At 47.2% G+C, this 21,039-nt stretch overlaps 4 protein-coding genes across 4 annotated transcripts; 2 read left to right on the top strand and 2 right to left on the bottom strand.

Annotated features, from left to right (window-relative positions):
- Positions 1-2,306: 2,306 nt before the first annotated feature.
- Positions 2,307-6,705, bottom strand: CLUP02_02345 (tannase and feruloyl esterase; the record flags this gene model as incomplete). The annotated part of the gene is made up of 10 exons (XM_049281377.1): positions 2,307-3,484; positions 3,545-3,566; positions 3,617-3,674; positions 3,748-3,783; positions 4,147-4,225; positions 4,300-4,627; positions 4,689-5,450; positions 5,502-6,064; positions 6,273-6,535; positions 6,560-6,705. The coding sequence occupies 10 exons, from the start codon at positions 6,703-6,705 to the stop codon at positions 2,307-2,309; spliced, it is 3,435 nt and encodes a 1,144-aa protein (XP_049137334.1).
- Positions 6,706-8,948: 2,243 nt separating this feature from the next.
- Positions 8,949-11,129, bottom strand: CLUP02_02344 (phosphate transporter; the record flags this gene model as incomplete). Its single annotated transcript, XM_049281376.1, has 3 exons — positions 8,949-9,232; positions 9,286-10,740; positions 10,853-11,129. Coding segments are annotated over 3 exons (2,016 nt in total), but the record flags the coding sequence as incomplete, so codon positions are not given.
- Positions 11,130-11,717: 588 nt separating this feature from the next.
- On the top strand, positions 11,718-13,402 carry CLUP02_02343 (uncharacterized protein; the record flags this gene model as incomplete). Its single annotated transcript, XM_049281375.1, has 9 exons — positions 11,718-11,751; positions 11,824-11,990; positions 12,087-12,157; positions 12,241-12,652; positions 12,709-12,804; positions 12,907-12,970; positions 13,036-13,074; positions 13,159-13,184; positions 13,250-13,402. The coding sequence occupies 9 exons, from the start codon at positions 11,718-11,720 to the stop codon at positions 13,400-13,402; spliced, it is 1,062 nt and encodes a 353-aa protein (XP_049137332.1).
- A 3,435-nt stretch (positions 13,403-16,837) lies between these two features.
- Positions 16,838-19,287, top strand: CLUP02_02342 (glucose/galactose transporter; the record flags this gene model as incomplete). The annotated part of the gene is made up of 9 exons (XM_049281374.1): positions 16,838-17,073; positions 17,133-17,256; positions 17,313-17,348; positions 17,424-17,613; positions 17,677-17,764; positions 17,814-17,924; positions 18,019-18,570; positions 18,626-18,957; positions 19,016-19,287. 9 exons carry the CDS (start codon positions 16,838-16,840, stop codon positions 19,285-19,287), a joined length of 1,941 nt encoding a protein of 646 aa, XP_049137331.1.
- Positions 19,288-21,039: the final 1,752 nt, after the last annotated feature.

The raw sequence follows: 21,039 nt of genomic DNA, 5'->3' as shown, positions 1-21,039 counted from the left end.
ATACGGAAATATAAAAAAGGAGCTAAGTAGGATCTTTATTAAAAAGAAAGATATAATTAAAATAAAAATCCGGAGGTTAATAATAAAAGTTTATTTATTATTTAATTTATAAACCTTACTAATATAAAATATTATTATTACCGTTTTTACTTACTTTTTAAATTATATTAAGTAATAAATATAATACTTTATTATTTTATAATAATAGTATAGTACTTACGATAGGGTTAATATTACTTAGACTATAAAATCAGTAATAAACGACTAAGAATTAGGTAATTAAGTCGGAGTAGTTATTTACGATAATACTTTAAATAACGATACTTACTTAAGTTATTTATATTTTATATTATTTTATACTTATACTTAGGAAGATATTTTTAACTAGAGGATAAAGTATTAAAATTATATTTTTAACCTCGTTAATAAGGCCTTTTTATTTAGTAATAATAAAGAGGTATTTAAATAAGAATTAGATATATTAATTAATACTAAATAACTTTAAAAAGATCTTAACCTCTAGTATATAAAGGGCCCTATTAATAAGCTTCGGAACGTTATTAAATTTATTTACTCGTTATTTTAATAATATAAAGCCTTCCTCGAGGTTAATAATAAGACTAATAAGAACGATATATTTACTTTTTTTAAAAAGTTATTGTAAGAGCTTATACTAATATTTAATAATAATATAAAGTAGAATTCGATATATTTTATAATATAGCGCTTTTTATAAAAAAGAAAGTAGATTTATACCTTTTTAATAACTAGTCGAGCTTATAAAAATCTAAAGTAACGGATCCTTATTAAGGACGTTTTTAATAATAACGATTAGTAATTACTAACTAAGCTAAAAGTAGTACTTAAGCTACTTTATTTTTGAATAATAAAATATTAGGGCTAGGGTAAAAGAGATAGTTATAGCCGTTTATAAAAAGTAATAATAAGTTTTAAATACTTTATTAACTATTTTAAAGAATAAAAGAAGTTATATAATAAACTTTTTAAAAAAGAAAATAGATTTTAAAAATTTTTAAATCGTAATATCGTAATCGTAATTAATAAAAATAATACTACCTCGTTAATAATTAGCTCGTTATTAATTTATATCCTAACCTCTTTTTTAACCTCTAACTTTAAGTAGTATCCTTTATTATATTTAATCTAAATATATACTTAGGGAGCGGGTAAAGCTATTTCTTAGTAATAATTTTAACTTATAAAAATACTTTTAATTATTAATTATTAATACTTAATAAGTCTTTAATAAGTATTATATTAAGTTAAGTAACTCTCTACTCTATATTATAATAATTATTTTTTACCTTAAGTAAGGATTAAAATAGCTAAAAAAGAGGTAAGATATACCTCAGTAGAGCTATTAACTATTTAATATAAAAAAGGGACTCTATAATTATTAATAAAAATAGTATATAAACGAGATAGTAAGTCCTCTTCCTCTTCCTTATCTAAGTCCTCCTCCTTTATTATAATAATTATAAGCTATTTTTAATACCCTTACAATTTTAAAAAATATTATAAAAAACTTATAATATTAATAATAATTAATATCTCGAATAATAAATATAGTAATTAATTATATACTTAAACTTAATTAATATTATTTATAAATTATCCCTTAGCCGGTCCTTAACCTAATCTAATAATAAATTAATTATTAATTAACTTATTTAACGTTAAGTAAGTTTATACTTAATATCTTTACGATCCCTACGATAATAATAAACTATAAGAGGATATTTAGCTTCGTAAAATTAACTTTAATTTTATAATAATTATTAATAAGATCTTTTACGCTAGAGGAGGTTTAATATTTTAAAAACTAGCTTTATAATAATACTATAGAAATAAGAAGTTAGTTTTTTAATTAAAAGAGCTAATTAAAGTAAAGTCTATAAATTAGTATTATAAGGACTTTTATAATAGCTTTATTTAATTCCTAATTAGGAAATCAGTTAAATCTATTAATTAATTATTAAATAATTAAATATAGCACGAGAAATAAGCTAAATAATCAAATACGAACCTTATATTTAATTCATTTATATGGGTATAAGCGCTGCTTTTGTTAATTCACGAAGCGGGGCGTTTGAAAGTCTCTAGCAACTACTAAGGTAAGTAGACTCGACTTTGGACCGACTGCGTGCTAAATCGTATTAGGAGGTGCGCCGGGTTACAAGGATCTTGTGTAATAGATTAAATAATTCCGATGTCGCCTACCAGGCATCCGCTACCATGGTGCTTCTGAGATACATTAAACCTGAGAGCAAAGACCCGAACTGGCTTTAAGGCGATTCTCCATTAGTGAGATGATCTCGATCTTTGCCAAGCCTCTCGATTTCTTCTCTTGGCCATCGCAAATACTGTCTATACTGAGGCCCTAAAATGAGTGCGATGCCATGAAGAATGTGGCTTGCCCACCCCTTTATGTACCACATCCATTCGAGCGACTTGAGCAACACAACAAAGTGTGCCAGGATGAGAAGTGCAAAGGGCCTCTTGTGTTTTAGACAAAGCACGAAATCATCATCGATACCATAAATGCAACCGATAATGACCTCCATCTTGCCGTTACAATCAAGCCTTGGCCTTGCAGTTGTACCAAAAGTTGTCTCAAAGCAAGACGAAACCCGTTGAATCATTTCCAAGTATACGGGGGTTTCTGGATCGCCAGAGCATGTAATCAAGTCTGTAAGACTGCTTAAGGCAGGCCCCCATTGGACTAGTCGTCTCGTGGGACCTGGCTCTGGGAGTGACTTCTCGTCATCGGCAGCCGAGAGGGGACCCAGAACTCCAGAGTAGATGGCATCCCATCCCATCGTTGTAACAACAATTCGAACACCCCTAAGTAATTCGAACCATGCCACTTCTTCTCCGTCTGAGACTATCAAGAGGTGTTCTGGGCTAGGCTTCTTTGCGAATGCATACGCACAGACAAGCGTGGTAGATATGTAAAGTGCTCCAGCATAGTCTTTATTAGATGTTGGCATGATGGCCATCACTTGGCGTAGGCCTATGGTGTAGTGAACATCTGCGAGCTGCTCATATTTAGATGACTCGGTAGAGTTCTCTTTCTCTTTGGATAAGTGTAGTGCGGAGATTGCGAGAAGCAGATGCAGGACGTAATGGTGCGTGAAGGCAAGACGGGGGACTCTCTCCCGCCAGAATCGCGAATTTGAGTATGTAAGATCGTCAGACGTTAAGAAGTGGTGCTGCAACTCGAGATCATCTACGGTCCATATCCAAGGAAGATCCGAGGCTACTTGTTCCTGCTGCTCCCCGCTCTGCGTGACTACGAGAGCTGTGTCGATTGACCTGGATCTTAGGCTATCGGGTGATTCGAAGAATTCTTGGGGGCTTAGCCCTTTGGATGCCGTATCCCAATCTTTCCGCGGTCTCCCTCTTCTCCGCGAATTTCCATGAGAAACGGTCTCGACGATAACATCATGAGTTGGGACGAGGTCTGTGATTGATGCTGAAGCGGCAAAATCGCAGGTTATAATAGCTTTCGAGCATTGCCCACATTGGGGTTTGGCTTCATCACACTGGTGTCTGGGTCAGTATTAAAGTGGAATGTTAGGTTCACATTGCGTACCTTGATTCTTCTTCGCTTGCAGGTTTTACACCCGTTACGGGACTTCTTATGTGATCGCCTTTTTGTGATGTGGCACGTCGTACACGTACAGCCAGGATCTCCGTGTTTCGCAATTTTCGCGTCCGGTTCACTCATCGCTGTTGATATATCCTAGATCCAGCTGCCGTCTGAGATGAACAATTCATGTGTGACTGACTGGGGGGTCTCGAGGCTTCTTGAAGACTTTTCTCCCCCACGGGTGAGGAAAGGGGGGCGTTGAAGTAAGGATAGAGGATTAATTCTAGGAGGGCAAAGGGGGGGTTGCCACTAATTTTTAAGGCTCTAGGGGGCATTATGAACTCCCCTGCCTAGCACTGCCTCGGTGGGCCGTGCCCCCCCCCCCCCCCCCTTCTGCCCGTCTATACGTGGATCCGCCTTGTATCTACCGCTTTGAGAAGCGTTTGTGACAATAGCTTCTGTTGTAGGCAGCTGCTTACTCAAGTATATTACTTCGCCTTCGTTCGATAGACTCTAGAAATACACATCTTTACAATTGTAATATGGAGTGTACAGCAGGACACTTTATAGTCTGAAAGCTGGAGCCCAAGGTCGATTTTTGAAGACCACCCGCTAAAGGACACGCACAACTCATGCCTTTTAATCTGGACGAGGTCACCAACTCCTTTATACAGCGCATGACCAACCTGCCGGGTCTCCAGCCGTCGTCTTGCTGTATACTGCCTTCTTTGGGTACGGGCAGATAACCTGCCTCTCATGAGTATTGTCCGGCTTTGTGATGGTCACTGGAGAGCTTTCAGGAACTGTCCCATTCTCGACCCAAGACCTCAACTGATCAAATAACGCGATGGGCTGGCCGCCGCCAGGGCCGCCCCAGCAGTGCCCCAGTCCCGGGACTGGGAAATATCTATAGAAGTCTTGTGCATCATCTTGGTGATTCAAGACGTCCTTATAATAGTTCAATGTATTGTTGGGCGGAATAGTCGGATCGGCCTTAGGCTGTGTTAGTCCGTACTGATAGGTACATGTACACGGGGACTGTACATGTAATAGCTGATGATATGCGGAGACTTACCAAGCCATGGAAAGTGATCATCTTGCCTCCAGCATTACGGAAAGATGAAAGGTCTGGGTCATCAGTCCCTAGGTAAGCATCATACTGTTGTCTGAAAGAGTGGTATGCTCTCTCCAATTCCTTGAAAGATATCTTTGTAGTAGTGATAGCGGGATCTTTGCCGATGAAGTAGGCCAACAACACTGTGACAGCGGCGTTGGGAACTCCAGTACACTTCCCATCTTCTGTACAGCTAGTTTGAGCACCAAACACTAGATCGGTGCCCATTTCCAGACCATACAGGTATGTTGACTCTCCTTCAGCCGTAAAAGGGCCCGTCCACATAGCATCCGCTACAGCGGCTGCCGTGTAGCTGATATTGGCCGATTTCCCGGTCAATGGGCAGTTGAACTCTGTTCCGACGTAGGCGTGAGGATCAAATATGGTCTTGCAGGCAGTTGTGTCGGCGATAAGGCCATCCTTAACTCCATCAAGCCCATCGCAAGCAGATACAGCAAGTGCAGTGAGCTGTTGCAGCTCGCATGGGTGAGGATACTGCTCAGTGACGTTCATATAGACCCTGGGCCATATGGTGTTGATGAGGACCCCGGCCCAGTTGATCGCCGGGGCTGCTGCGATGATTCCGTCGTAGATCGATGGGTACCTCTGGGCAAGTGCCGCACCCTGACGACCTCCTTGGGAACAACCATTCCAGTACGAATATGAAGGCTCCCTGCCGTAGTAGTTCTCAATGAGGTGCTTGGCGATGACTGCCTTAGGTTCCTACGTATTAGCGAAGCCGAAGCCTCGACACGGTTAAAGACGCCCACTTACCTCGTCATACAAGGTCTGTGACCCAAGATCCTGCAATGCGTACAGATTTGAGTTACCTGGACTTATCAGAGCCCACGAGTCCGGCCCCATGGCGTCCCCAAGTCCAGAATCCGTGGTTACAGTAGCATAACCATCTGCGATAGCGCCGGCCATAGTCGTATAACTCAGAAGCATTCTCCCAGCGCGCCACCCCCCACCTCCCACAGCTTGAAGCCTTCCGTTCCAGTCCTCGGTTGGAAGCCAGGTCTCGACATTGACAACATCACTATGGCCAGGGTGAGTGTAAGAGACGGTGATATTGCAGAAGGAGGCATTATGTATCTCGACAGCTGGCTGAGAGAATCTCCACTCTGCAGGTATAGGCCCGCTGAAGTTTGTGACCAGAGACGCTTCCAAGGAAATAAAATTTGCTCCTAGCAACGATGGCGCCGAGAATGTTGTGGCAGCGCATGGGTTAGGATGGATGCTTGTGCGGGAAGCCCCCAACCTTGGTTGTAAAGCTCCGAGAGGAGCCTGGGAACCGGGGCCTCCGGGAGCAAGGGACAATAGTTGGGTGATTCCGGCTGGCATTATTTGAGGTTGTTCGAGTCAGATCCTCAAGCGTTGAGACGATCGATTTTGAATCTATTCCTTGATTGTCCTCTATTGTTGGTATCCCTATTACAGGGTAGTTGGTTCGAACCGTAGTTGACGAAGAGATCAATTGAACTATATGAATATCTGCGTAGTAGGTGTAAAAAGGAGGTTCCAACCGTAGGTTGGGCTGGCTACGATAATCGTAAATAGGGCCCCCAATTGGCCCCTGCGCAGTCGGCTGTATGCCGCGGTCGAATTGGACTTCCAATCCGACATCTATCTTGCAAGGGTACTGCCCGAGATCAAGTAGACGATCAATTAATAGTTGTAACGTTGTTGCATGCAGCAATTCTGTCATGACAAAAGTCGGATCCGTCACTTCGTCGCTCGTCAGCTGCAGTTGTTTCACAGCTTCCATGCCTCGGCGAAGCTCCCCGCCGAGTTCAGCTGGTCCCTTGCTGCGAGCGGTCTAGTGGACTGACGAGGGGCCAATAATGCCCGCTGCCAATCGGAGTTCGTCTTTTTCTCGTATCAAATACGATAATTGAGGCATCGAGCATGGGCCCCATGTTTCCGCGCGTTTCCGCTCTGGGGCATAAACCGGGGCAAGTCTGTTGAACTTCCGCATGAACACTCGATGACTTCGTGCCTGTTTGCATGAAGCTCTGCTGACTGCTCTTTGGCCTTTCAAGTGACCAATTTCTCGAGAAGACTAAACCATGGCCAAGAATGACCGAGCTCTTCGACCTTATTCTATGGTGCCAAGTCTGACCTTCGTTGCTATCAATTACTCAGTGAAAAGCCCCTTGGTAACATGGTCTTAGCTTCGGCCTTCATTCGGCAACTGCACAGGCTCGGCCAAATGAAAGGTCCTTGCTCCTATACCAACACATAGCAAGATGCGTGCTCCGCGATGGTCTCAGCAAGTTGGTCATATTAAGCAAATAATGTGTCGTATTTCTATATAAAGTATGAACTATAAATGAAATGTACTGGATGAGTTTTACGTAGACAACTCACGCCAGTGAGCTACCTTGTCTTACGCTGCTATACGATGATAGTCCTCGAGATGAGCGCATGCACGCCCTCAAGTAAGGTAGGCAATAATTTAGCAAAACTTAATCGAGGATCGAGAGGGGACGCTTTTCTCGTAGCTGTTCAGGGTTGCAAAGTCGAGCAGTCAACGATTTCGATGATTTGTGTTACGGGCCGCCTGGTCCGCGGCCCACATTCTATGCTTGACCTAGATTCTGCATAGACAAGGCACACATCTAGCCTTAGTAGAGGCTATACGCAAAAACACAGGGAAGAATAAATACAATAATATCGGGAAAATTATATTTCATCTTCTGAAACGTCATATCGGTGTTGGCAAGAAGGACGAGGCTTTTCCACGTTTTGTCACTGGTGGGTTATTGGGGGGCAGAAATATTCAGAATGTATTGAGCTGGTCTGAGAACTTGATTTTACATTATCATTCCATACTTAAGACCGAGGTGACCTCAGTCAATTGCATTCAACTTCATTCAACGAGAGAAGCAAGAGACTTTCCACTGCTTCATAGTCTGATACCCAACGATACTAGAACCCAAGGTTCATGTGACAAGGCATCTGTGTATAATACTCGATGAATCATGAGGTGAGAGTTGTATAGAAATCATTGAACGGCAAGAACTTCATTTGAGTGCAGTTGGTCAAGCAGTTGACTCCGCTCGCAACGAGGGTCTTATTCTCCGTTACACCCTCAGACTTTGCTGATAAAGTCTAGGGTCGGGCAAGAATAATACAGCCCTTTTCCATACAAAGGCCCGATCTTCGGTCTCTATGTGGATAGATATTCCCCTTGGCGCTGACTTGGCTTGTTTGACTACACATCTTGAGGTACATTGGACAGCAAATCGAAAACGGTCTTCGGGGTCCTCATCACGCCACACTTCTGGTTTGTCAAATACGACAGTGCAAGTGGACGATCTAGGTATGAGTGAATTAATCACATGAGCTCCGTACCTCGTTTGTCCTGCCCATCAGGATCCCCAGATAAGACTCAGGTATGAAGAGTAGGTGATTACTAGGTACAGCTTTTGCAGAGCGCCAAGCCGAAGCATCACTGTTGATCACGCGATCAATTGCCGACTTCAATTACCATGCTACCTCCCTCTTCAAGGCTTGCTCTTACTGTGGGAATGTGCAATCTTGGCATCCTCATGGGGAATTGAGGTGATGGGCGATGCCACGCTTGCATAGCCACAACAAAAGCTTGGCGCTACCCCACGACGTCTTGACAACTTCAATTCCAGCACCCAATCACGAGATGAGAAGCTACTCATGTCTTGTCCTCTGTTTCAACGAGCTGATTTTAGGTTTTGCCAAGTTTGTTGGGGATAGATTGAAAACCTGTTCAGTTCGATAGACTTACTGTACCTTGTGCCGCATCTTTGCTAATCCCATGCATCGTCCCGGAGATATCATGATCTACCACACGGTGATAGCTTGCTTTTGCCAAGAAATCCCCGAAGATCGAGGCTACATCACTAATATCTTCTCGTATGAACACGTCACATGCCCAGCTTGGCTCTTGAAGAGTGGGACGGGCCGCAGAGGGCACCCGCTCCGGCGCTGGTGGGATTCTTTTTCAAACGCTCTTCATCGAGACTGCGCTGTCACATATTTCACTCAGTTACTTCCAGACTGCGCCAAGATCTTGGCCGGATTGCAAAGATTATAATTGTCAAAACTGTGGTATTGATGCTACTGACATGCCACCCGCCTCTATTTATATGCCTTGCCTGGCCCCTTTTTCGTTCATGTACATTATGTGTCTAGTGAAGATGGTATCAAATGGAAGCCCCACCAGGGTAAAATTGATTGCGCTTAGAAGTGAGGAGCGTTAAGAAAAAGGCCCATGAGGACACCGCCAAGAGTGCCGGCGACGGGGATTGTCATGATCCAAGAGAAGACCAAGAGACCAACACGCTGGAAGTTGACGGCCTTCAGAGTACCATTGCACAGACCGACACCGACCGTGGCGCCAGTAATGCACATGGAGGTAGAAACGGGTAGAGAGTACTGGGAAAAGACAAGGACAGTAATGGCAGCGCCCATTTCCATGGAAGAACCACGACTGGGGGAGTGGTAGGTGATCTTGTTGCCCATAACTGTTGTCTGTTAGTGCCGCGACAATCTAGAGTTTGAATTAGATGAGACTCACCCTTCATGATGTTGTAGCCATATGTGATGAGACCAAGAGAAATAGTGGCGGAGAGAACAGCAAGCTGCCAGACAGGGACAGGGGCCTTGGCGGCGGCAGCGTCACCGGTACTCCAGGCAGAGTAAATGACAGCCCAGGGACCGACAGAGTTGCCGATATCGTTAGCGCCGTGCGCGAAAGAAGCAGTGCAAGCAGTGATGATCTGTACGAAAGAGTAGGTGTGTTCGACCTCATTGGGGTACTTCTTAGCGCTGGCGTACACGCGCTTCATGCGCTCACCCTCGGGGGTACCGGCGACGCCAGTCTGGGCAGCGTGGATGTCGTAGTGAAGACCGTAGAGAGCACCAACAGTGATCATGGCGGGAATACGCTTAAGGGCAATCTTCATGTTGTGAAACTCGTAGATCTGACCAGCGCCCATTGGGTTGTCGCGAAGGGTGCGCATGGCCCAGCCGAGAGGACCACGCTTCTTCATCATCTTTGCGTGCAACCTGGCCTCGCCCTCAGCCTGGAGTTGCTTGTAGGTAGGGCCCTGGCCAATCTCAGCAGCAGCCAGGGACCTCTCCTGGGGAACGTGGGTCTCCTTCTCGTGGGTCTCCTTGAGAGGCTCATCGCCAGACTCGGAAGACTTCACAGACTCGTGAGAGGGAAGAGTCTGTTCGTGCTCATCTTCCTGAACGACGGCGTAGTTGGGAACCTTGGCCTTCTCGGCATCGGCGGGAGCGGGACGCTTGAAGAGAAGAGGGCCGTAGACGAAGTGGTACCACTTGATGGTGTAGTCCTTCTTGATGACCTTGGCGTGGACGAAGGGGACGAAGAAGAGCGCGGCGAGAAGGCAAAGGCCACCACCAGTTCCCATGGTGACAGCGGCAATGTACCACGCAGGCTTCTTGCTCAGACCAAGGTTGGGAGAGCCCTTGTAGACAATGGAAAGCGTGCAGATAGTGCCGGCAATGAGGAAGAAGAAAGGCGAAGTCCAAACGGCCCAGGGCACGGGGTTCTTGCGAACGTGAACCACGAACTTGATGAGACTGAAGATGATGGCACCGAAGCAGCCTGAGATAGCGGGCGCCATACCCAGACCAGCAAAAATGGCACCAAGACCCTTGCCGCCGTTCCAGCCCCACTGAACCTTGTCGGCGCCAGCAACAGCAACACCGACACCGGCGACGGCAGAGACCAGAGAGTATGTCGAGGAGACGTGGGCAGAGTGTCGCGTGCACCACATGACCCAGGAAGAAGCGGCGGCCAGGGCGCAGGTAAAGGCGAGCATCTGAACACCCGGGTTGCCGTTGAAGACGTTGTTGGGGATGATACCGTTCTTGATAGTGTCGGCCGTACGCGCACCAACAGTGATGGCGCCCAACATCTCGAAGATGGTACCGAAGATCATGGCTTGTCTGTAGGTAATTGATCTTGATGATACACTGGTCGCCCAGGCGTTTGCGACATCGTCTGAAAGTTGAGCCGAGTCAGTGTCTGATGTCTTGAAGCGCCAAAGTATATCAGCAGCCGCAGACCGCTTGTCTTGTCTGCGCCTTTTCGCCCGATGGAGGACTGTACTTACTAGCACCGTTGTTGTATGCATCGAGCATAGCAAAGAACGTGCCAATGGCAAAGACGTAGGTGTACTGATCGAGCGCCATTGTGACTGACTGCCGCTTGGCTGTGACTTGGCGAGCAGATTCTGTGGTCTCGATAAAGGAGGGGAAGAGGTGCTTGCTAGAGAAGACGGGACAAGCAAGGCATCGAATGATGGGAAAGGCGCGCACGATAAACCTTTTATGTGCTCTCTTGGCGAGTCTGACTGACAGAAAGTAACCGGTGTCTGCTTTGCAGCAGATACCAGCCTTGGTTCCGAGTGAGCACTCAAATTGTTGTTGATACACCCCCCCCCCCCCCCCATGCTCCGATGTCTTTCTCCTCCTCCTCAATCAAGCGTGGCTCAATGTGTAGTCAATGGCCGACTAAGTTTCTCTTCGTACATGGACACCCCCCTCTCACCCACTTCATCGACTCTATCACTCCAGGATTGACGATGGGACCTCGATGGCAGGCCGAACGGGATGCATCAAGGATGTTGTTTACGGCTAGCGTGCCAAGATGTCGGTATCCCTAGCATGCTAGCAGCTTAGTCTGTGAGACTCTGGGCCCACCCAGCAAGCTTTATTTGGGCGTGGAATCTCATCTGGGGAGGATCTGGAGTTGACGAATCATGGGGCTTCAACCCTCCACGTGTGGCATCTGTTTGCTACAGTTGTTTGACTTGGTCGTTGAACCCCCCTGCTCGTCGAACTTGGCGAACAACATATTAAGACCATGCCAAGCCCTTTAGACGTTCGTCTCGTCAGTTGCTACGCCGTCTCTTTGCGCACAACTTCTCGTCTGTCTTGCGTTCTTGACGGGCCTTTTGGTCAGAGGCGATGTTGCCAATGGACGATAACCCCACGCACGCCTCCTTCGACCGTCGCCCAACCTACCGATAAGGGTTTGCCTCTCCGGTCTGCCAACATGGACCGACGTGCGCCTTCTCCACAGACACTGGGAAGAGTCAGACGTCTCTGGAATCCCCGCGAACGAGGGGTCTTCGCTTCCAGTCTTCCGCTCGAACTCTCTCAGCCACCGGCAAGCCCAACCCCCACCAGATCAACGCTGGTCCGATGTCTCGACCACCAGGAATGCGCGTCGACAGCACGTTGCGAAAAGTCTGTTGCCAAACCTTTTCCCAGCAGCTCTTGGCGCTCGGTCCCCATTGCGGTATAGCCCCGTAATGTCACCACCAACTTTCCGATGAGAGACAGGCCAGCCGGCGAATTACGAGCCAATATTCACTGACGCCGCACATGTCCATGCTTCTAGCTGAAGACCACAGGTGCCAACCGTGGCCAGAAGACTCGGGCGCCTCGCAATTTGACAAATGCTCCTGACTGTGAGCTGATTCACGAATTCCTCTAGTCCACTCGGTCTCCCGATCGAGAGTCTTCGCCCGGTTTGCTTTGGACCGAACGCGATCGAAGAAACTCTAGCCCGCCGCGGCAAGCCGGAGAGCCCTGGTGAGGGTGAGCCGCTCTTTTGGGGCCGACTCATGTTCCTCCTATGCTCTTGTGGTGCTTGGCGATGTCGCACGTGTCAGCCCTTGGTGCACAACTCCAGCGAGTTCAGCCCGTGCTCAAGACACGATTTCGGTCAATTTCTCGAGGGATTCCATCGCGTGGACCGTGATGAAGCTATCTTCACCACCAAAATTTGGACTGAAGTTCTAGAGGTTCACAACCTGTTCATCGCCAAGTCGGGTATCCGATGCCAGGACGCGTCCAAGACTTACAACCTGTCGATCGGTATTGAAGGAACGTCCTCCATGGTAGTGGTGAAAGGTTGGCAAAGCTTGCCACAGAACCAAGCTTCTGCCTCCCTGATGACAAGAATCTCGGCGCTCCAGTCCAGCGCCTGATGCGCCGCAAGTGCTGTACGTCACAACATTGTCAAAATATTTGCGAGCCTGACGGATCTTCAGCTATGGTGAGACATTCCGAAGTCACGCTCGAGGTTTAGTGACCCGAGGATACGGAATCGATAGCTCGTAACCCTGCAGTTGAAAAACTTGTGATCCGGCTCTTCAAGGTCCAGCCGTTCCCGCGCCGCTTATATTGGACCCCACTTCGGCTGAGCCGCCCAACACTTCGCCGTCCCCGAGCCCACGTGCTTGATCCGTAGGTCAGGACAGACCGAGTTCACACAACACCACATAAGAGGCCAAGCCGGTCTTCATCGACTGGGCGGTGCTGGATGGTTCCTCAGGAGAGGCGACCCGATCCCTCTTAATCCTCCAATCAAGACCGCCTCAATAATATGCAATTGCCACTGTTGCATGAGTGCATTTGCGCATGGCCCCTGACTCTGTGCGCTATTGGGTCCGGATCTGTAAAAAAAATGTTGCTTGTGCTTCAATCTTGAAGGCCTCTAGAAAACTTGCATACTTATACGGTCGGGGTGGCCGTCAACGTGGGTCCCTCTCATCGGCAGCCTCAGCGAAGCTGTCCAGCATTTTCCTTTCAACAGTGATGCCAAGGTGACACTTCATAGTGTTATTATGAGCAAGAAGATATTTCAATCATAGAATCCCACCTCTATTAATGGCTACTCAGACAATCGAGGTTTGCTACAAATAGCGTTCTGCTCCTCTGCTTGCCCCTTTTCGATCACCGTCGGTTGCTTGGTCCAACTGGAACGTAGCAGACTCAGTTCTGCAATACATTTTGATGGGAAGAGACGCTTTTGTTCGTACATGGGTCAAGTAGTGATCTTTGACTTTCTTCTAACCCAGCTCCGTTCTTGATAGGTAATGAATATGGCTCTAGCTCGAGCCTACTGCGTAGAACCCAACCCTGAGGACAGCGAGGGGTCGAAGCAAGGAATGGCATGGGATACTAGGCTATAGTAAACTCTGATACCATGCAGCACGGTGTTGCATCGAGCTAGCATGTCTTCCCGCTATGCATGAACCGGCATCTCGTTTCGGCCGGAATCAGGGGTCTGCCGGCCTGAGTGGGCCACGGCCGGAGTTTGACCGCGTAGCAGGCACTCGGGAGACGGCGTGGCAATGCCCGGCCTCTCTCCGGTTGTATTAGGCCTTGATTCATCACTGTGCGTCGAACAACCGTTGTATTGACCTGCAGGGTGTTGCATGATGCGGCGTATGAAATACATCGTGTAGAATTTTCAGTGAAAATGAACTTGTCTAAAGTTTTCGAGCCTTAGTTAATCAGAGCATTCTGTATTTCAAGAGATCTTATTTCGAGGAAAATTCAGCGAGAAGACTGTACATACTTCATGTCTTTTCGCCACCTACTTACATCTGGCGAGAATCATCTATAGATAATTTTAAAAGGAAGAATCTTGAATCTCAAGCCGCGTTTGGTATTGATTACTTTCGGTATTGATAGCTTGGGTGGCAATTATAGTTCGAGAGTCTTCCGCTATCTATAACCTATGATTGGAATGGAAGCAAAAGCCTCAATATAGAAACTAAGAAATGGAACAAGTTGTTTAGATTGTTGCAGCTTGATGTGCGTGGTAACACTAGGTGAAGTTCTGTCGAGTTCGGATTGGGATCTACTATTCACACAGTAAGATGGCTGGTTAACTACCTATAGTAGGTCTGTGGACGAGACGGTGCAAAGTTGCTGCAATAACGTTCATCAATGGTGCACTGAGCTAATACAATATCAGGATGCTTGATTTCCTAGAACGGCGCATGTGAAACCACTGGTGTGGTTTATTTTCTGCATGAAGTAGGTACCAGTATAGCTAAGGCGCACCAAGGCTGCCCCCCCCCCCCCCCCCCGTGCTGCCATACGGAGATGAAGTAGGTTGGCTAAGTACAAGCAAGCTTAGAGAGCCTATGAAGAAGGAGCTAGAGCAAGTTTTACAGGATTTGAATGTTATCTCGGCCTGACTCGTTGACCTGCATATCTTGCAGAGGGGAAATATGGATGATGTTGATCTTCGATGTCGTCCAGCTAGCAGAGCTACTTCTCTACAAGCGCATCAGTAGATGGCTAGAAGTCAAAGAAGACAATGTGAGTTTTAGACACTTATCAAAGAGCAACTGATTCACTTGATCTGCGGAGACTTCACTAAAGACAGGTCAAATGGCCCCCCATTCCCGGAACAAATTGTGGAATAGGTAGTTAGACCCTTGGGCCAAATATGTCAGATTCGCTTTCCTTTTTGGTTTTGTAGCTGTGGTTTTAACTTAGCAGAATTACAGAGGTAATCAACATAGTAGACATGGTTCCTGATGTAAGCGTCTGCGAGACACTTCAGGCCAAGGAAACCTTTCCCTAGTTACTTCGTCACGTCATCATGGGCTGAATGTAAGAAAGGTTATGTGGCCACACATCGCTGTTCGCCTAAGCGCAGTTAGTCTGCCACTTCGGTAGACTGCTTCTTAGGTATTTGTACTTTAAACCCACTGCAGTAGTCCTAAGTTGTCTGGGACGACGGTTCTGGAGGCCCTGCCATATTCATCCGGACAAATTTCAGAACAAATTATCGACGCAGCAGATGATAGCCCGATGGTTACCATGGAGAACTTCCGGCTTTATTCCAGGGATTAATAAGCTATAAGGACCCTGCCTTAAATCATTTTGTAATCTGTATCTCGAGACGTTGAAGCGAATGATCCCTATCTTGGCGTTGATATCTGATAACTATTTGACGATACTTTGTGGTGATAGCCCGAATTTGTCTTGTCGGCTGTCAGTAGGGAGCGCCGACTGGTCACAGTCGGCTGCAGCTGTGAACATCTCCGTGGTAACCTTCACGTGACCATATCGGAAAAGAACCAAGTCCCGAAGAATTTGACGCTGTTGCGAGTCATGTTCAGTCGATTGCTCGCAGCACGACTTTCAGCAATTGAAGTTGGCCTTGGCTTACTTCAAGTCACTTAGGTGTCCATGAGCTTGGCAGTAAAGACATCTACATTCGTATATCGTTCGACATCAGTCCGCCAGCGAAGCGGTCTCGCAACCCCACGGTAAAGTATCGAGTTCCTCTCGTCTTGTCGTCTTTGGTAAGCCTAAGTTTGTTTCAGCTATCGGCAATCAACGAGTGATCGTCGACTGTCTCCGGTGAGTCTAGCGCCAAGCGGAACATTTCGATGGCGGACCTGTTTGTTGTTGGAATTTATATCCATAAAGACTTTTGCATCGGCCGTTCCAGTCTTCGTCCGATCCCTTCAGACATTCTCGGAGCACCGACGACTCCAAAGTCTGGTTAGAGGCATTCGGCTAGCGGCGCCAAACACGCCATCCCGCGATTGTGGATGGAGGCTGGAAGGTCTAGCTTGTCCTACCTTACCTCTGATAGGGGAGGTCTATGTGGCTAAATTTAACCGCTGCTGGACCGCCCTCCATGGGAGTGCCTGATATCTTTTTGACGCGTAGAATCTTTGCAGAAGGGATTCCAGTTTTTTGAAACCGGATTTTCGACCCTCAGATTGTGTCGCTGATGTGACTGGACCACTAGTCCCGAGTCTCTGGGGCTGACGGTGGATCTCGTCTGCTCCCAGTCTAGCCCCGACAGCTGAAGTACGCGGTAGCCAACACTCAGTGTTATTAGGAAATCATGTAAATTGACTTCTCTCCACGTGAATATCAGTTGAGCCAGTAGCGCGTAATGATCACGAGAGCGAAGAGTGTAACAAACTGAGGAGGTGATGTCACATAGCCCCCCCGGCCCTGACAGAGAACCAACTGGCCTCCTTACGCCAATCGGTCCGCCGAGCGAATGATCATCCGCTTACTCCGCAATCTGAGCGTCCTTCGGTCCATCTTTATATCGAGCCCCGGACCATTTACCCCAGACTCGTTGAACTGCCGTCCTCCTCCATGTCCAATCACCACCATAGAGACTGATTAAAATCCCCACCTCACTTACCCTCGTCTGACAGCCATCCTCCAAGCTGTTGATTCGGGGGAATTGGAGCCACGTCGAGTAAATGATGGACATGCCAAGGCTGGGTCGCGAACTCTCTGTGAGTTACCGTAGGATGTCCTCTCTACCGGTATTCTCTCTGGAGATCCACCACGTCTTCTTCAACTGGCTGCTCCAACCTTCACCCCGCACCTCGACCGAGCATGGATGGGGCCATCTTTGCTTCCCCGGCGACCTAGAGCATGCGGTGACCATCCCCGCAATCCTCTCCAAACGCTCGTTACCCCAGATCAGTCCAGAAGACCGTTGCTCCACCCGAGCCTTTTGTTCACAGCAAAGAATTGAGTACCCGTAGTGCTGTGCGACTGGTCTTTTGATCGGGGACTGCTAGCCATGTAACCATGGAGAAGCCAAGAAGCAGCCAAGGATGGTCATGTCCATCTCGCTTTCGTGCAGGGGAAGATCAGGCTCGAAACGACCGAAAATGCGGCCGGCTTGAGCTCTTATAAGCTTTCGTCTGACCCGGGTCTCCTCGTTCCAGAAGAATTTTATTTGTTCTCGGACGCGTCTCACCGCATTGCAAATTGCAGTCCATCGGTCCAAAGGCTACTGCCACGTCCGCCTCGGTACTGAGGTTTTGACCTTCCCACCAGACCGCAACGGTCGCGATCACTCCAATATCTTCTCAGTGCCACCACCAGACCCAGCGCAACACGGCGCTCGATCATCCTCGTCAAACTTGCAAGATGGGTATCAAGGAGTTCTTCCGCAAACGGTCTTTGCGCCAGAAGGATAATGTCCGCACGAACGCTGCCGAATTGACGCTAAAGGAATCTTTGTTTCCCATCGTTCTTGTCACTATCCTATTTTTCCTCTGGGGGTTTTCCTACGGTATGTTGCAGCAACACAACAATTGACGATCGCATACAGGAATGCTAAGAATCTCATCATCAGGCCTTCTCGACACTCTGAACAAACACTTTCAAGATACACTTCACATCACCCGGGCTAGGTCCTCTGGCTTGCAGGCTGCTTACTTTGGGTATGTCCGTCGTCACAATCCCCCTCTCACACGGGAACAATCGGCGAAGGCGGCGATTCGCCGACTTGCTTCTTGCCGGTGTCTACATCGGCGTCTACTGCCATGCGTTTACACAGCATTCAGCTAAGCGACGCACAATCGCGCACTGCCATTACCACTAGTCCCCGGATACCTCATGGCTTCCGAGGGCTGCAACAGTGCAGTCATAGACATGGATGCTGACTCTTGCCTGACAGAGCCTATCTCATTGCCAGTCTCGGGCACGCGGCGTGGATCTTAAGGCACTGGGGCTATAAAGCTACCTTTGTTTTTGGACTCTTCCTATACGGCCTGGGGGCCCTCATTGCGATCCCATGCATTATCGCCAAGAGCTTCGGTGGCTTCTGTGCCGCCATCTTCATCATCGGTAATGGTCTTGGCTCCCTCGAAACAGCCGCAAATCCGTACATCACCGTCTGCGGTCCTCCTAAGTACAGCGAGATTCGAATCAACATTTCTCAAGCCTTCAATGGTATCGGCACTGTCGTGGCTCCCGTCATGGGATCGTACGTCTTCTTCGCTTTTGACGACAAACGTGCTCTAGAGAATGTTCAATGGGTCTATCTCTCCATCGCCGTCTTCGTCTGGGGGCTGGCGATCGTCTTCTGGCTGGCTCGAATTCCCGAAATCACCGATGCTGATATGGCTTTCCAAGCTTCTGAGACGCACGCCAACGTCGATGATAAGCCTTTCAGGAAGCAATACCGTCTCTTCCACGCTTCTTTCGCCCAGTTCTGCTACACTGGTGCTCAGGTAGCCATCGCGGGGTTTGTTGATCTTCGTCTAGAGTGGATAAAGTTCAAAAGTTAACGATAGTTCCAGATTCTTTATCAACTATGTGACAGAACGTCGCGAAAACACCGACAACGCGCTTGGCTCCAAACTTCTTGCTGGCGCCCAAGCCGCCTTCGCGATAGGCCGTTTCGCTGGAGTTGGTCTTATGCATTATATCAAGCCCCGTTGGGTATTTTTGGCGTTCCTGTCATCCTGTATTATCTTCATTGCCCCTTCCATCACACAGAAGGATGATACCGGCATGGCCATGCTCTATATTGTCCTTTTCTTCGAGTCTATTTGCTTTCCGACAATTGTGGCTCTCGGCATGAGAGGCCTAGGCAGGCATTCTAAGCGCGGCAGTGGCTTCATTATTGCAGGTAAGCGTTCCATTCATTGTCGGGACCGTTGGTTCGCTATCTAATGCATGTAACTCAGGTGTATCTGGTGGTGCAGTTGTACCTCCGTTGCTTGGCGTCGTTGCCGATCACAAGGGCATGGGCATCGCTATGGTCATCCCCCTTATCTTCTTTGTCTTGGCATGGTCATATGCGTTGGCCGTTAATTTTGTCCCGAGGTACCGGAATATCGCCGATGCTTTCACTGAAACTGAGGTTGGCATTAGGCCCGTGGACGTGGAAGAGGAAAAGGGAGGCATCGAGTCGGTCGAAGACAAGCATGGCAAGAACGCCATCCCCACTGTGGCGTGAGCTGTTGCAATTAAGCATTGCTTCAGGCATAAATCCGTCCAGAAGATTTGAAATCGCATATACATACTTTCATGAGATACCATGCAATCCCTTGGCAGGCAGAGCTTGTACAGGGAGTATGTTGCACCTTTAGAGAATTCACATACCTATCATCACGCCGTCAAGCATCCTTATTCTAGGTGGGCTATTAGGCTCAAGTTCTGTCCGCAATGCAATTGCAAATTGTATTTGACGTTGTTTCTGGTTGAAAGTTTAATTTTTCTCTCCACACATGGAAAATGAGTGTAATGCATATGATTTTCCGAGCAAGTTGAGAAATGAGCTATGAGAGCTAGTGACGGCCAATCCAAACATTCAAACCAGGATTTACCTCCGTAGTAAGCCGTTAATCTGCGAATAACTCATGGTTTAGATCACGGACGTCACTCACTCACGCTGAGGTCCGACTTGAATAAAACGATAGTTGGTTCATGGGCCATACACTTCAAAGAGAGGAAGGTCCAGTCATAGAAAGACAAGCTGGACAACACAGAAACCCATTAGATATCTACGGGCTTATGCGAATTAGCATTCGCAGTCAATAACACAACATCAATGCCTCGGTGAATGAGGGCTGAACATTCCATATTGGATTTTCCCAGCCTACAATTCTAGCTCAGAACAGTAATGAGGGAGTAGTATGATAAAACCGGGACATGGCACATCAGTTCAATTCTTATCTCACATCACGGAAACCTCTTGTGGAAGCGAGACTGGCTAAATTGATTCGAACGATGCGCAATCGTTTTGATCCCGACGACGGAAATGACGTCGATATATGCATCTACAATTCCTCAAACAACGAACTTCTTAACTAAGTACCTTACATCGGATAGAACTCATAGGTGAATAGCATGGTAAATCCTAAGATAATGCCTGGTTTCCTGCTATTCCCTATAGCAAATACGTCTGCATGCGAAAAGGCAATGCCATAACTGATAAATTAACATTATAATGTGACTTGTCGGTCTTGAGCAGCGTTCTGACGGCTAATGATAGAATTGGTATTTCTCTTTCTCTTACAAACTACCTGTGCTTGGCACGCTTTCAAGACTCCTGGCATCACAGCCATTACGATTTTCAATTTTCCTTGAAAAGTCCCGGATCGAGGCCTAGGTATGGAACATGGGTCCACGTGCCAATTTGGTTGACGGGCTAACCCGAAGGCGGGCACAGAATGCTGAGCGCCATTCTGAACCTCGTGGATTGTAGAGAGTTCAGTGACATAGAGCTCAGAAGGCCTGGATAAAAGACATGACATGTTAGATGGGTATTTGGCTAGCCGAGCATCATCTTCGAGACGGTCTTCAAGCCACGTTGAGCGTCGAGTCGCCTAAGTACTGACTTATTATCGCAAAGCGACAGATCGATGGCTGTCTAATATAATGCCAGCGCAACGTGACAGAATAGATACGCCCTTATGACTTGAACAGAATCAGAGATCAGTAGAACGGAATTCCCTCTCTTGATTGCGCAATAGTCTTTTTTACGCCCATATTAATTCGCAGCCGTATCTATTCAGAATCTGCTCAAATTGGTCTTGGCTGTCCTAGAATATGTCTGGATGTTACCTTCCGTAAATGGAACGCATTGCAGTAGGCGTAAGCATCTGATCATTTACCAAATCGAATTGTTGAGAGAAGTGACCAAAGAAACGGCCTATAAGGCAGCGAAGAGCACCTCGGCACAATTACGACGCCATGCGTGCTGATA

The sequence above is a fragment of the Colletotrichum lupini genome, chromosome 1 (assembly GCF_023278565.1).
Source record: "Colletotrichum lupini chromosome 1, complete sequence".
Taxonomy (NCBI): Eukaryota; Fungi; Ascomycota; class Sordariomycetes; order Glomerellales; family Glomerellaceae; genus Colletotrichum; species Colletotrichum lupini.
Note: the sequence above shows the minus strand (reverse complement) of the source record. Positions and strands in the feature narration are given on the sequence as shown.